Source organism: Nomascus leucogenys, chromosome 23, assembly GCF_006542625.1.
Source record: "Nomascus leucogenys isolate Asia chromosome 23, Asia_NLE_v1, whole genome shotgun sequence".
Classification (NCBI taxonomy): domain Eukaryota; kingdom Metazoa; phylum Chordata; class Mammalia; order Primates; family Hylobatidae; genus Nomascus; species Nomascus leucogenys.
In genome coordinates, this window is record NC_044403.1 from 27,921,140 (window position 1) to 27,936,703 (window position 15,564).

At 40.5% G+C, this 15,564-nt stretch overlaps 1 protein-coding gene across 1 annotated transcript in view; it reads right to left on the reverse strand.

Annotated features, from left to right (window-relative positions):
- Positions 1-14,017, reverse strand: part of GALNT8 (polypeptide N-acetylgalactosaminyltransferase 8) — a 41,225-nt gene extending 27,208 nt beyond the window's left edge. The window contains exons 1-3 of the mRNA XM_030804872.1: positions 13,550-14,017; positions 9,219-9,516; positions 89-255 (exon numbers count right to left, since the gene is read on the reverse strand). Of these exons, the coding sequence (XP_030660732.1) occupies positions 89-255; positions 9,219-9,516; positions 13,550-13,757 (673 nt within the window). The 5' untranslated portion in view covers positions 13,758-14,017. The remainder of the gene's footprint in view (positions 1-88; positions 256-9,218; positions 9,517-13,549) is intronic.
- Between the last annotated feature and the right edge of the window lie 1,547 nt (positions 14,018-15,564).

The following is a 15,564-nucleotide window of genomic DNA, read 5'->3' on the forward strand; positions in this document are numbered from 1 at the left end:
TCCTAAACTCTAAGCCAAAACCTCTTTCCAGCCAAGCACAGATGATAAGTGGTCATTTTTACAATTATTCTTTGATCATGTTGCTCACCATTTGAACTGAAATCATCCACCAAGATGATTTCCTTCAACCATCGAGAGGGTGTCCGGTTGATGATACTGGTGATGGCCCGTTGTATAATGGACAGAGCTTCATTCATGAATATGAGAATGACACTGAGGGATGGGAGTTGGGATGGATATGTCTTCAGAAGACATCTATAAGAGACCATTTTTATAACACATTATTTTTTTAATTACTTAAACACTGCTATCCAATCTTTTCTTTCACTCTGTATGATGTTGTATCGACCAATTCATCTACCCCTCAAACTCATTGGAAAGCAAAACTCTTAGTGGCTTATCACAGTAGCAAGATTTTATATTCATTTATCCAAAATTCTCCTGTTATGGGGATAAAATCTTTTTTTTATTAATCTTTACTAGATGTTTCCATTTGAACACTCAACGTACTTCAAAAGGAATTCCCGTTGCTCTTCTACACCTGGATTAGTTTCCTTGCTGGCAGCCTTCTTCCTGTCATTGCCACAGCCCTTTTCCCATGTTCTCAGGCCCCAGTCACCTTTGACACACCCTCTACTTCACCACCAGAGACAGGTGGCAAACTAGCCTATATTTACTAAATGCTTGCCATATGTTAGGCACTGGTTTACCCTTTTTATAGCTTTATTGGGGTTTAATTGATATACAAAAACTGCACATATGCATGCACCCACAATATCATAATCAAGGTAATAAACGTATCTATCAGCTCCAAAAGTTTTTTTCTATATGTTTGCCCATTTTTAATTTCTTTATTATTGAGTTTCGTAAGCATTCTCTATATTTTCTAGACTTCTTATCAGACATATGGTTTGAAAATATTTTCTCCCAGTCCATGAGCAGTCTTTTCACTTTCTTGATGGTATTATTTCAGGAAAAACAAAGTTAGTTTTGATAAAGTTCAACTTTTCAATCTTGTTTCACCTATGCTTTTGGTGTCATACCTAAGAAACGCTTGCCAACCCCTATCTCCCAAGATTTGCTCTCATTTTTTTCTAAGAGTTTTATAGTTTTATCTCCTATATTTACACCTATGACTATTTTGTATTAATATTTGTGTATGGTGTGATGAGGGATCCAACTTTATTATTTTGCATCTAGATAGCCACTTGTCTCAGCACCCATTTGTTGAAGAGGCTATTCTGTCTCCCATTGCATTGTCTTGGCACCCTTGTCAAGAATCAGTTGATCATAAATTTAAGTGTATATTTTTCCCCCCATGTAAAAGGATAGAGGGAGCTAAAGTTGGGTATTTTCATTCCACCATGTAGAAAGCTAAAGCAGGCTGGAGTTGAACGTTCCTCTTCTCCCAGGTAGGTTAGTGTCTTAGTCCATTTTGCGCAGCTATAACAGTATATCTGAGACTGGGTAACTTATAATGAACAGAAATTTATTGGCTCCTGGTTCTGGAGGCGAGTAAGTCTAATGTCAAGGTGCTGGCCTCTGGTGAGGGGCTTCATGCTGCATTATAACATGGCAGAAGGCATCACATGGCAGAAGGAGCAAAGAGAGGATGAAAAGAACAAGAGCCCAGTCCCATGATAACAAACTCCCTCTCATGATAATAACAGGATAAGAGCATTTGCCTATTCACCAGAGCAGAGCCTTCATGACCTAAACACCTTTTCAATGTCCCACCTCCCAATACTGTTGCAATGGCAAATACATTTTAACATGAGTTTCAGAGAAGACAAACATTCAAACCACGGCAGTTAGGCTATCATAAAACTCCAGCAGGTTAGGCTCTGGTAAAATAGTTTCTCTTTCAGGCAGACCTTGTTAAGAAAAACAGAATAATCTGGCATATTTCAAAATGATTCCTTTTCACCTCTTCCCTTCTCCCTCCCAGAGGCAGGAGCAGATATTTCTCTGATATTTACCGTGAGGATCTGGTAGAGGTCCTGGGGGTAAAATGTACACAGGTGTAGAAGCCCGATGACTGGGTCTCCCTGGAGTGTTTAATTCTCAGACTTGTCCACAGCTCATCAATTTACAGTTCAGGTTTTCCTATCCTAGCACTGGTTCCCAGGGTTTCTGCTCTGGTAAAGTTGTGATTCTCTGTATCCACCTGTCTCTCCAATTTTGCAGGGAGCAGTCTGCCCTGCCATGTCACTTCTCTAAAAGAGCTGAGAAGAGTTTATTTTTCCATTTTTTCAGCTTTTTACTTGTTGTTAGGATACAGTGGGGACTTCTAAGCTCCTTAAAAGCCAGACCAGAAAATGAAAGTCAAACTCTTCATTTTTATTATTGTACTTTTCAGTTTTAGAAGGATCATTTGGCATCTTTTTATAATGTATAAGTCTTTATTGATAGTTTCTATTTGATGAGACATTGTCATTATAACCTTCCTTTAATGCTTTAGACTTTGAATAAAGTCTAACTTTACTTCTTTGGTTAACTTTAGTTCTTTGAATATATTTATAATGATGTCTTTGAAGTCATTATCAGATAAGTCCAATATCTGGGCCCCTTCTAAAGTCTGTTGCTTTGTTTTCTCTTGTGCACGAGTTATTACTCTTTCTTGTATCTTTGTATGTCTCATAATTTCTTATTAAAAACTTATCATTTTAGACAAAGTATCTAGTAACTCTGTATATAACCCAGGAGTAGATGTCATTGTAATTTGCTTGGTTGTTTATTTATTCAACTGGTAACTTAAACTAATTTGCAAAGTCTACAAAATCTATTTCTCCTGCAGTGTTCAGCCTTTAATGCTCATGATCTTGGACATTTTTTTCTTCCTTTCTTGTTTTTCTCTTTTAGCCTGGCTACCTAGGGGCTGCTTCTCGGTCATCATAAGCCACTTATTCATCAGAGATTGGATTTAAAGCTCCTTGGTTGATTAGATTCCTGGATACATGTGGCATGGGGGCTGCGATCACAGTTCAAGGAGTTTACATTTTGACCCACATACCGGTAGCTTGGATTTTCTTCTCTGTGATAACTCCTAAGAGAGCACAGCCTTAGGTATGCACATAGTCTTCCAGATTACCAGGGATGTGCATGATTTTATTTTTAATCCTGGCTTCCTAGTAGTTGCCTGTGAGTCAGAGTAGTTTATTGTTCAAGCAGTATTTGTTCAGAGGTTGGGCTTAAGCCCCTAGTGCTGGTGGGGCTTCAGCTGTTTGCTGATGGATCTGTGTTCTGGTTGGCAAATGATTTTCAGTCTTCCCCCCATTCTACTCTTGCTGCTTCTGAGCGGGTTCAGCCTGGGGCTGGCACACAAACTTCTAGATGACCCAGAGATAAGTGTGATCCAAGGAAGGCTCTTCTTGGCAATCTTTTTCCCTGATTCTTCCTGTTAAATTTCTGGTGGTTCTGCCATTTTGCTTGTTGCTAGTAGTATTATGGAGCTATGAGCATACTCTTGAATTTTCTCCACCAAGATCTCTATTGTTTCCGACATCATTGAGCTGGAATTCTTTATCCTCTCTTCTAAATAAGGTCAGTCCCTTTAATACAGCTGGGGATGTTTTCATCCTGCCTTTCCTCCTGAACAGAACTTCTGCACCACTGCACAGGAGCTGGAGGTGGAGACAGAAGCCCACTTCTAGAATGACACCCTGCTCTACTGGGGGAAGGAGATGGCAGCCCCTGGAGCTCCTGGTCTTCCTAGCTTGTGCATTCTGGTATGGAACTTCCATTCCGACAGCAAGTTGGAGAACGGGCAACTGGAGCCCCGTGTTCTTGGACTCATGCACCTGGAGTTGAAATTTCACCCTATGAGTAGAGGCAAAGTAGAAGAAGGGAGTCACAATTGTCTCTCTCAATCACCTCCACTAGGAATAGAACTTTTGCATTCCTAGCGGAGGAAGGAGAAGTGGTGAAATGTGGGTTGCCTGCCCTTCCTGGGGTGATACCAAGGACCTATGTATGCTAGGACCTGCAGGGACAGGGAGCCCCCTTCTTGACCACAGCCACCAGAGCAGATAACCTTGAGAAGTTTCCATAAGACAGTGCTGACAGTGGGTTAGGGGAACAAGTCATGGCTCCTATGCCACAGACTCCTGCTGTTCTGAAGGATATTTAGTAGATTTTCTTGAAAGAATGTTTTACCATTTGCATATTTCCTTAGGACAGTTTGTAAAAAAAATTTAAATAATTATAATTTTCTCCAGTCAAATAGTTGTTTTGCGAGGGAAAGAATATGTTGCACTCAACACTATGCCATTCTGGAAGGAAGCCTCAATCCCCACATTTTTTAAAAACTTCAAGTAGTTGCCAACACACAAATCCAGATTTCTTGTCTCTCTGACAAAGTAAATATTTATCTCACTGCAACCACTTTTCCAGGAGATAGCCCCTGCTCTGTCCAGAGCCAGGGTTACTGCAGTTACTCACAGTGTAGCTCTCTGTTCACCCATTTACCATCGCCCTCACCCAAAATGCTCACAACAGGTATATTGGCAGGCATTTGAATTGCAGCCTCTGAAATTGCAAGGAGATTTTAGGCAAAAGCCAAAATGCAGGTGAATGCCAGGGACACAAAAAAGCACACACTCCTTGGAGATCTGCCCTGCTTAGTAGTAGTGCCAAGAGATATGAGGATGGACAGACCAGAGGGACTGGACATTGGAAGCTAGGAAGATTGGACCTTATCCTAGAGGGACTAAAGGATTTTAAGCAAAGGATTGGTATGATCAAATTAACATTTTAAAGAAACCATTCTGGCTGCCATGAGGACAACAGAAGGTAATCAGCCACATGTGGACGCCATAATACAGGTGGGAAGGTATGAAGACCTCACCTAAGGCCTACCCTGGAGAAAGAAAGGAGCGAAAGGAAGATAGGAAGATACTTTCCATGTGATTTCGTCGTCTCACTCATTACTCAAATGTGGTGGGCAGGTGGAAGTTGAAGGGGCAATACTAGATCACAAAAAAATTCTCAGATTCTAACAATACCTGCACAAAAATCACTTGGGGATCTTGTTAAAGTGCAGCCTCTCATCAGTAGGTCTGAGTGAGGTCTGAGATCCTGAATTTCTTCCAGGCTCCCAAGTGATACCAATGCTGTAGGAGGGTGGTGCAGTAAGAGTAGGAGCAGAGTCTCCAGAAAGACCTGTGTTCACTCAAGTCACAGCTGTCACTTTCTATCTTCGTGATCTTTTTGTGCTTCTCTTCCTTTCCTTATTTATACGATGGTGAGGGTGGTGGTGGTTAGTAGCAGTAGTATTAGCAGTAATGGTAGTAGGAGAAGGAGTAATCCTCACATCATAGTATTATTATGAGGTTCAAATGTGGTAATGTGCATAAGTGATCAGAATAAAAGAAGCTCCATAGAGGTTATCTGCTATTCTTAACACTTTGCTTGTTATTTTTGTTCTTGTTGTCATTATTACTTGGACAATGGCAACATTCACTGAGCTAGGAGCAATAAGAGGAGAAAAAGAAGTGGATCAACTTAGGTTTGGCCATGTGGAGTCTAAGATGCCTCCACACATTTATAAGCAACTGATTTTCAACAAGGATGTCAAGAAAACACAATGGAAAAAGGACTGCCTGCCTCTTCAATAAATGGTGTTGGGAAAACTGGATACCCACGTTTAAAAAGAATAATACTGAACCCTATCTCATCACACCATATACAAAAATCAACTGAAACTAGATTAAAGACTTAAACATAAAACTCAAAACTGTAAAACTCCTAGAAAGAAAATAGGGAAAATTTTCCAAGACATTGGTTTGGGCAATGACTTTTTAGATAAGACCCCAAAGCCACAGGCAACAAAAACAAAAATAGACAAATAGCATTACATCAAACTAAAAAGCTTCTACACAGCAAAGAAAAAAATCAAAAGAATGAAGAGACAACCTACAGAATGAGAGAAAATATTTGCAAACCATATATTTAATAAGAAGTTAATATCCAAAATATGTAAGGAACAGAAACAACTCAATAACAAGTAAATAAAAATCAGCAAATGACCTAAGCAAACATTTCTCAAAAGAAGACTATAAATGGCCAAGAACTTTATGAAAAAATGTTCCATATCATTAACCATCAGGGAAAATGCAAATTAAACTCACATTGCACTATCATCTCACCCTTGTTAGAATGGCGACTATCAAAAAATAAAAGATAACAAGTTTTGGCAATAATGTGGAAAAAATAGAACCATTGCACAGTTAGTGGGAATGTAAATTAGTATACCCAATAAACAGTATAGAGATTCCTCAAATACTAAAAATGGAATTACTGTATGATCTAGCAATCCTATACTGGGTATATCTCCACAGGAAATGAATTAGTATATTGAAGAGAGACTGCACTCCCATTTTCGTTGGAGCATTATTCATAATAGTGGAATACTATTCAGCCACAAAAAAAATGAAAATTCTGTCTTTTGTGACAACATGGATAAATGTGGAGGACATTATGTTAAGTAAAATAAACAAGGAACAGAAATACAAATACTACATGATCTCATTTATAGGTGGAATCTAAAAAAGTTGAACTCATAGAAAGAGAGTAGAATGAAAGGTGGCTACCAGGAGCCAGGGTGGGGGCTGGGTGAAGAGGGGTTGGAGAGATGTTGGTTAAAGGATACGAATCTCAGTTAGATAGGAGGAATAAGTTCAAGAGATGTATTGCACAACATGGTGACTATTGTCAATAGCAATATGTGGTATTCTTGAAAATTGCTAAGAGACTAGATGTTAAGTATTCTCACTGAAAATAATTGTGAGGTAATGCATATGTTAATTTAGATATATATTAGCCATTCCACAATGTGTAAATGTTTCAAAACATCATATTGTACACGATAAGATATACAATTTTGCCAATTTAAATGAAATAAAATAGTTTTAAAAACAGTCACATTTCCGATAGCATCAAAAAGACAAATACCTAGGAATAAATTTAACAAAAGATGTGAAAAAACTTATACTGTGAAAACTCAAAACATTGTTGAAAGAAATTAAAGACCTATATAAATGGAAAGATTTCTCACATTCATGGATTGGAAGATCTAATTTTTAAATGAAGTCCTCCACAAATCTACAGATCTGCAGATCTACAGAGTTAATGAAATCCCTGTCAAAATCCTGCTGGTTTCTTTGCAGAAATTGACAAACTAATCCTAAAACTCATATGGAAATTCAAGGTCCCAGAACAGACAAAATAGTCTTGAAAAAGAAGAAGAAAGCTGGAAGATTCACATTTTCAATTTCAAAATGTACTACAAAATTACAATTGTTAAGACAATGTGTTCCTGGCATAAGGATAGGCCTATACAGCAATGAAATAGGATTGATATCCAGAAATAAACCCTTACGTTTATCACCAATTGATTTCAAGAAGGGTGGCAGGACAATCCGACATGGAAAGAGTAGTCTATTCAACCAAGGTAGTAGGATAACTGAATAGCCACACATAAAATAATGAAGTTGGACCCTCCTTGTCACATTATGTACAAAAACTAATGTAAAATGGACCAAACACCTAAATTTAAGACTGAAACTATAAAATTCTTAGAAGAAAACATGGGTGTAAACCTTTGCAACCTTGTACCAAGCAGTGGTCTCTTAGATATAACACCAAAACTACAAGCAACCAAGGAGAAAATAGATAAATTGGACATCATTAAGATTTAAAACTCTTGTGTTTCAAAGACGACCATCAAGAAAGTGAACAGACAATCTACACAGTGAAAGAAAACATTAACAAGTCATATTTCTGATAGGAATTTTTATCTAGAATATATAAAGTACTTTGCAACTCAATAATAAAAAGATAAATAAGCCTATTTTTTTAAAAAAGAATGTCTCCAAATAGACATTTCTCCAAAGAAGACATACATGTGGCCAATAGTACATGAAAAGATGTCCCACATTATTAGGCCTCAGGGAAATTTAAAACAAAATCACAATGAGATACCACTTCAGACCCACTAGGATGGCTATAGTTAAAAAGAAAAATAATAATAAATGTTCGTGAGTATGTGGAAAAATCAGAATTCTCATATACTGCTTGAGGGAATGTTAAATAATGGAGTCACTTTGGAAAACCACCTGGCAGTTCTTTGAAAGGCTAAATGCAGAATTATCATATGGCCCAGCAATTCTACCCATAGGGTACACCTACAAGAAAAGAAGACATTTGTTCACACAAAAACTTATACATGGACATTCATAGCAGTATTATTCATAAAGGTCAAAAAGTGGGAACAATCCAAATGTTCATCACCTGATGAATGGATAAAGGAAATGCGTTATAATCCAGACAATGAAACACTATTTAACAATAAAAAGGAATGAAGTGTTGATATGTGTTATAATGTGAATGATACTTGAAAACATTGTGATAAGTGCAAAATGTTAGTCACAAAAGACCCCATATTACATGATTCCATTAATACATAAGGTCCGGAACAGACAAATCCATAGGGATAAAAAGTAGATTAGTGGTGGTTGCCTAGGGATGAGGAAGTTGTAGGAAAATGCAAAAGGCCTGCTAATGCCGTTTCTTTTTAAAGTGATGAAAATGTTTTAAAATTGATGGTGGGAATAGTAAATAACTCTGTGAATATACCGAAAAACATTAAATTGTACACTTTAAATGGATAAATTGCACAGTATGTGAATTATATCTCAACAAAGCTATTTCTAAAAAAGTATTATGAAGGAGCGTGGGAGACGCAGAATGAGAAAAAAAAAACAATAGGAAAGGGAAACAGAGGGAGAGGGAGAGGGATTGCTCTTCAAATTAGATTTGCCAGCAAAGAGGAAGCCAAGTAGAGAATTTGAGCAAAGTCCTAGGGAAGGAGGTAGAGCTGCTGGCTTCAGTGTGACTTGCGCAAGCCCCTTCTCAGCTTCAGTTTCCTCATCTGTAAAATTATCAGTTAGACCCATCATATCTCTGTTTCTCTGGATCAGAATTGCAAAGGACCTCTGCTCATCTGACATTTCTGTTCTTTCCCAAGGGTCTGTAAATATTTGGATCAGTTGGTTATCTTCTCTGAGCTGTCATTATAAAATAAATTAAAAACAACTTTGCTCAGCCTGAACCCCTTCCCCACCAATCCCCCCTCCCCCAACCTTCAATTTTCACTGCTCCCAAAGCTCATCCTCAAATCAAACTGAGGACCCTAGAAGCCGAAGCCTGGTTCATCCCACCTGTAGTCTCGCGTGTCGGGGATAGTGCGATTGAGAGGCAGCTGGTTGCTGAGGTACGCGTTGTAACCAAACTTCCGGAAGAGGTCCTGGGCCGCCTTCTGCTGGGCCTCAGAAAGATCCTCGCCCCATTGCCTGAAAAGCTGTGAGTGTGGGAAGAGTTTCATTTGGGTTTTGTGCTTCTTTGTCTCATTCACCTTGGTTTCCATTGCCTTTAGAACAGGGCGTACTTCATCTTTCGCCCTCTTCAGTGTGTTGTTCACATTTTCTTGTTGCCTCAGAGCCAATTTCATACTTTCTTCTGCAAATGAAGAGGACAGGGGTGGGAGAGAAAACATTTCAGCCCCTCCTTAGTTACCTGGGTATTTCTTTCCATCCTACTTTCCTCTAATGGTTTACCCACTACATCTTAAAACTTACAAGCTCTTGTCTCAGAGGATGTAATATGTCAGGGAACTTGTCCAGCCGTGCAAGGCTGTCCCAGCAAAGTATGTACTAGATACGTCTCTCCCTTTAGCCCCATCAAAACTCGTCCATCCCACATCTTCAAAGCGCCTCAAAGAACTATGATCTGAGAAATATATGGAAAATAAGCTGATGTTTTTCAGAATGAGGCCTGAGAACCACTTACATCAGAATCATCAGTTGTGATTTTTTTTTAATGTAGATACCCAGGCTAATCTCCAAATCTGCTAAATCAGGATCCGAGAGTTGGGTGGAAATACAGACAGGAGAAATTACAAGAATCTGCTTTTTAATAAAACCAAGGAGTAATTCTTTTTACAGTAAAACTTAAGAAACACTTACTACACCATTAGTGCCTAACAAAGGCAAATCTGCTCTAACCACTATCACCATCATCCACCCATGCCCTTGCTTCTCAGGTGCTTGATTTATGAGGAACTTTAAAATTGGAGATGTCCTAGTCTTGCAATTTCCAACTTGCGTGATCGTAAGAATGTCTTCAAAAGCTTGTCAAAAATACAGAATCTCAGGCCTCCCCTGGAGATTCTGATTCAGTTCTGGGGTAGAGCCTGAGAATCTGTATTTTAAACAATTGGTCTAGATAAATCTAATTGTCACATTAATTCGGGAAACACTGCCTTAACTCAAAAGAACGAACAGATAGTGACAGACCCAGGCAGAGGGTGTTTTATGCAGAAGACGCCCTCCAGGATCCATGACGTCATCTATTATTTACCTCACCTTTCTACCCAGTAAGATTTGTGCTGCAGTATCTTAGCATATGCACCTTGAACTCCCTCAAGCTCAATCTGTGAACTCAGCAAAAAGAGAGAAAAAGTAACCATTTTAGTGTTTGGTGATTATGACATCCTTCAGCACTAAATCCCACCATGGTGATCAAGGCACTCTGACATAGGATCCACTTTGTTCCTACTAATCCTCCCTTAAGCCCACACTAAACTTCAACCAGACTGACAGGATCACCTGTAGCCTGTCCAGCATCTTTCTATAAGTTAGAAGAAGGCATCCTTTATTTCTGGATAATTGCAACTCAGGGTCACCAGCTTGGTGAGGGGACAGCCCCATTGTGTGAATTTTCTCTGGGTAGATGCATCTCGTGCCACAGCACATGGCTTGGCAAGCAGAACATGCACTGGATTTCAGATCCATATACAGCCCCCAAGAGAGAAGCAGGGGAGTCCTATGACTGGGAGGAGAACATGTTTGTAAAGTGACTAAGACTGGCCCAAAAAGAAGGAAAAGGAGAAAGAGAATCAACTCTTGAAGTGGTTAAGACAAAAAGAGGATAGTCGAAAAAACTTGGGCAAAAAGTAAATGGTAGGTCTCTCAAAGGAGGCTCATGTGAACACCAAGTATATTTGTTCAGGTAGAAAAAAGAAGTGAGAGCATACTGTTTACAGTGTCCCGGATGGAACAGTATGGTTATTCATACTTTTCTGTCCTAAGCATACAGGGGCCACAGGGTGGTACTGGGTTCTTCCTACCTCTGAGCTCCTCTGCGTTCTTCCTTCGGGGGGGATATCTGATTTTCTCTTTCACTCATGGCTGTCAGTGGGAGCTGATTTGGACCTGGCCATCCTAAAGTGAATTTGAGGAAATGCATAATCTGGTAGTATGAATACAGTGTCACTAGGTTATCCCCATAACTTATACTGAAACCTTCCAAGCCCCAAAACGGACACATCCATTGACATCCCCCTGGTGGGGCTTTTATGAACCCTGAGGGAGGTTCCAGAAAACTGGCTTAGAGTCATTGATTCCTCCCTCAATAGGGATATAATTATTATTGTTTGCTTTTGCTCTTAGTAGCTTACATGATTCAACTAAGTATCCTTATTGACTTCTGATTTTGTTAACTCTTCCTGGAATCCTGGAGGCAATGAGCAAACAGGATGAAGGCTAATTAAACAGGATTTTAGTTACAGGAAGCCCTGTGGAAAAAAAAAAGCATTGGTGATCTAGAAACAGGGCCCAGAAGACTTTTTGAGGTTCAACTCAGGTGGTAGTGAGTCTCTGACATCACAACATTTCAGAGGGAATAAAATGTGGGAGCACCAAGAATAACAAGAAAGATCTTTGCAAAGAAGGAAAGAGGAGTAAACCAGATGGCTCTGGCTGGCTCCTCATGGCACATTGTGTCCTAGCTGAAAGAAAGAATAGCGGGGCTTTGGGTAGAACTCCTGCCATTTTATGGCTTGAGGAGCCTGAGCCAGTCTGATGAGTCTTGGGGATGGGTGAGACAGTCCTGGTGTGGTCTGAGTGCTCTGCCAAATAGTGAGGGTGGTGCTGGGGTCACCACCCTGGCTACACAGGCATCCTCCTGGTGAAGCTGCACCAAACATATTTGCATGGGCAATGTCGGACCCACCCAGGTAAGCCAGGGCTTGTGGAGCTGATGATCTTCCCTCTGTTTCATCCACTCTCTTGCCCTATATCACTCTTCCCTTCATCCCTGTCTGCCTGTCTTTTTCTCTCTCTTTCCTAGACGCACCCACTCATTTATTCATCTATGGAATTTCGATGTATGAATAGAAATGAGTAGTGAATGAGACGTTCATGGAAACAGCACTTATGAAACTTGCTTTCCACAAAACTGTACCACAATAAAATATGATGAGTCTTATGAAGGAGGACGTAGAAGGTGCTATGGGTGCCTTAGGCCACCTCCTCTCTCCTTTTATTCTCTCCTTCTCTCCCACCACACTTTCCCTTCTTTTCTTCTTGTCTCCATACAAACTCTTTCACTCTCTCTCCCTGGACTCCCTCACTTCTCTGCTCCTTTCCTGTCCCAGCTCTTTTCTCCTCTCTCATCTCCCTTCTCACTCTCCTCGCTCTTTCCCTGATTTCTTCTCTCCCTTCCTTTTTCTCTTCCTGCCTTTCCTTCCACCCATCTCCCAGCCTCACCCTGAACCCTGACAATGCTCAGTTCTCATTTTAAAAGACACTTTCCCCTACTCCAGCTCCATGTGCACACACCTGGGCAGTCACATCCCTGCCCACACATAAAACACCTCCCTATGGGGTTCCAGCATTTGATCTCTGTTACCTGGGGAGCAGGGGGAAATTGCTGCTTCCCTTGCTGAAGCTGGATGCACAGGCACATAAAATTCAGAGGCATTAGAGTTCCATGGTGAGCCGGAATCACAAATAAACCCCAGAATTTGTTGAAATCTTACCCTTAAGTTTAAATGAGGAGGTTAAAATTTGGCACAGAGCAGTTTATAGATCACCTTCTACATCTACTTCACAACCCTATTAGGTCAGGTTGATAACTATCATTATTGTTATCATCATCTCCATTTACAGACCAGGAACCTGAGGCTGAGAGAGAGAAGCACTTGCTCAAAGTCACACAACCACAATGGCACATCAGGATTCGATCTTAGGTCCTCTAAGAAAGCCCTCTTTAGTTCATGATAGGAGCACACAGCAAAATGGAAGCGAGGCCTTTGCCCCAGAGATTGCCACCTCTCTTGAAGAGCCCCTACCACACATAGGCCTAAGGACAGGGCTGTGCTAGACATTCCTAAGGCCCTTGGGATTCTTATTCTTCTCGTTGCCTGCATATATGTGGATATAATGATAATGCATGTGCACAAGCCCACACATGCACATACACACACACTCACCTCCCCCATACTGCCTGCTCTAATTTCCACTTCTACTCACTTCATTCTCAATACCCATCTCCCATTTGAAGGCACAGGATTCCGTGTCAGATGCTTCAGTGAGCGACTGAGATGAAAATGTGACCTCTCACCCATTTTTCCCTCCACATCCCTTTTTCCTAAGTGCCCCAAACACACACACCCACACACACACCTTCCAGGTTAGCACTGTAAACTTACTCAGATCCTGCAATTCCACTTCCAAGTGGGAGAGTCTCTTTATCACTGCCCCGTCGCGCTCATTCACATGTACAGGAAGCTCCCTGTGGAGACCACCCGTAAACAGGTTTTGTAAAGTCCCCTTGCTACAAAATACCAGAAGAAGATTGACAGCGATGGCCAGAGTCAGCCCAATGCAGAGGGCTTTGGGGAGTTTTCTCGAAAACATTGTCTTCTTCCTGGAGCTCCTCCACCCCCTGTGGGGCTGAGTGCGTCACTGCCACAGCAGGTGAAGAATCAGAACCAGCCCAGCTTTTGTGGGAAACAGAGCTGTAGGGTGCCAGTTGAGTTGGTGTCCCCTGTGTGAGACACCCATGGGAAGCCACGGGCGGCCTCTGAGGAGCAAAGTCTCCTTATTGCCTTCTTTGTCTTTATGCCCCGAGAGGACAGCCGCTCAGCGATATTCCACAGGTTGCTCAGGGAGATAACACTCCCTTGAAGCAGAGGACATAAATGCAGTTGCAGGTAAAGTATAAAGAGGAAGAACCAATGGTGTAGTCAACACTGTTGCTAAATATTTAACTTTGAGCAATGGCAGAGTGACAGGATTCTTTGTAATTAATTAGTCATCCCACAGTACCTATTTTTGCAAAAGAGAATTGACCCAAGGAAAAAGATCATCCTGGAAAATAGGCCAGTATAGATTGCAGAACAAGGCAACAGAAGAGAACTGGGACCAGAACTAAAATATGGGGTCCGGATTATTTGTCTTGCTGTTGCTGTTGCTGCTGTTGTTGCGTTGCTGTTTACCATGCCTGGTTATGAGTTTCATTAATGACCTAGCAAGGAAGACTTGGCCACTAGCATCAGAACTACTTTAGAGTAGATACAATTTTTATACAGCCCATACGTGTCCATGTAATTCACTTTCATAAGCCTCAGTTCTTCGCATGTTATCTGCTGGATAATGATTCGAAGCACTGCCTTACCTACTAGCTGCCATCTGCCAGCCAACAGCCCAGTTTCCATTTCATTTAGGCATTCTAGTGAGACTTTAAATAATTCAAGGTAGAACTAATCAGTTTATACAAAAATTGGAAGAAGCACTTAGGGAAAGATACTTTGGAATTTCAGGCAAGTAAAGGAAAAGTATTTCTATTCTGATCCATTTACCTATTTGTCTCTTCTTTTGTCAATACCACACTGCCTTGATCATTGTAGCTTTATAAGAAGTCTGAAGGCCGGGCATGGTGGCTCACGCCTATGATCCCAGCACTTTGGGAGGCTGAGGCGGGCGGATCGCTTAAGATCAGTTCAAGCCCAGCCTGGCCAACATGGCGAACACTGTCTCTACTTAAAAAAATACAAAAAATCAGCTGGGCGTGGTGGCACACGCTTGTAATCCCAGTTCCTGGGGAGGCTGATGCAGGAGAATCCCTTGAACTTCTGGGGCACAGGATGCAGTGAGCCGAGATTGCACCATTGCACTCCAGCCTGGGTGACAGGGCAAGACTCCGTCTCAAAAAAAAAAAAGAAGTCTGGAATTCAGGTAGTCTGAGTCCTTTCATTTTTTTTTCTCCTTAAGTATTGTGTTAGCTAGTCTGGATCTTTTGCTTCTCCATATAAACTTTAGAATTAATTTCTCGATATCCACAAAATAAATTACTGGGATTTTTATTGGGATTGCATTAAATCTACATATCAAGTTGGAAAGAATGCAAATCTTGACAGTACTTAATCTTCCTATCAATTAACGTAAAATATCTCTCCATTTATTTAGTTGTTCTTTGATTTGTTTCATCAGAGGTTGTAGTTTCCCTCACATAGATCTTGTATGTATTTTGTTGGATTTATACCTAAGTATTTCCTTCTTGGGGTGTGATAACATAAATGGTGTTATGATTTCAAATTCCAATTGTTCATTGCTGATATATAGGAAAGTGGTTGAGTTTTGTATATTAATCTTGTATCCTACAAACTTGCTATAATCACTTCTTAGTTCCAAGAGGTTTCTGTTGGTTCTTTGGGACTTTTCT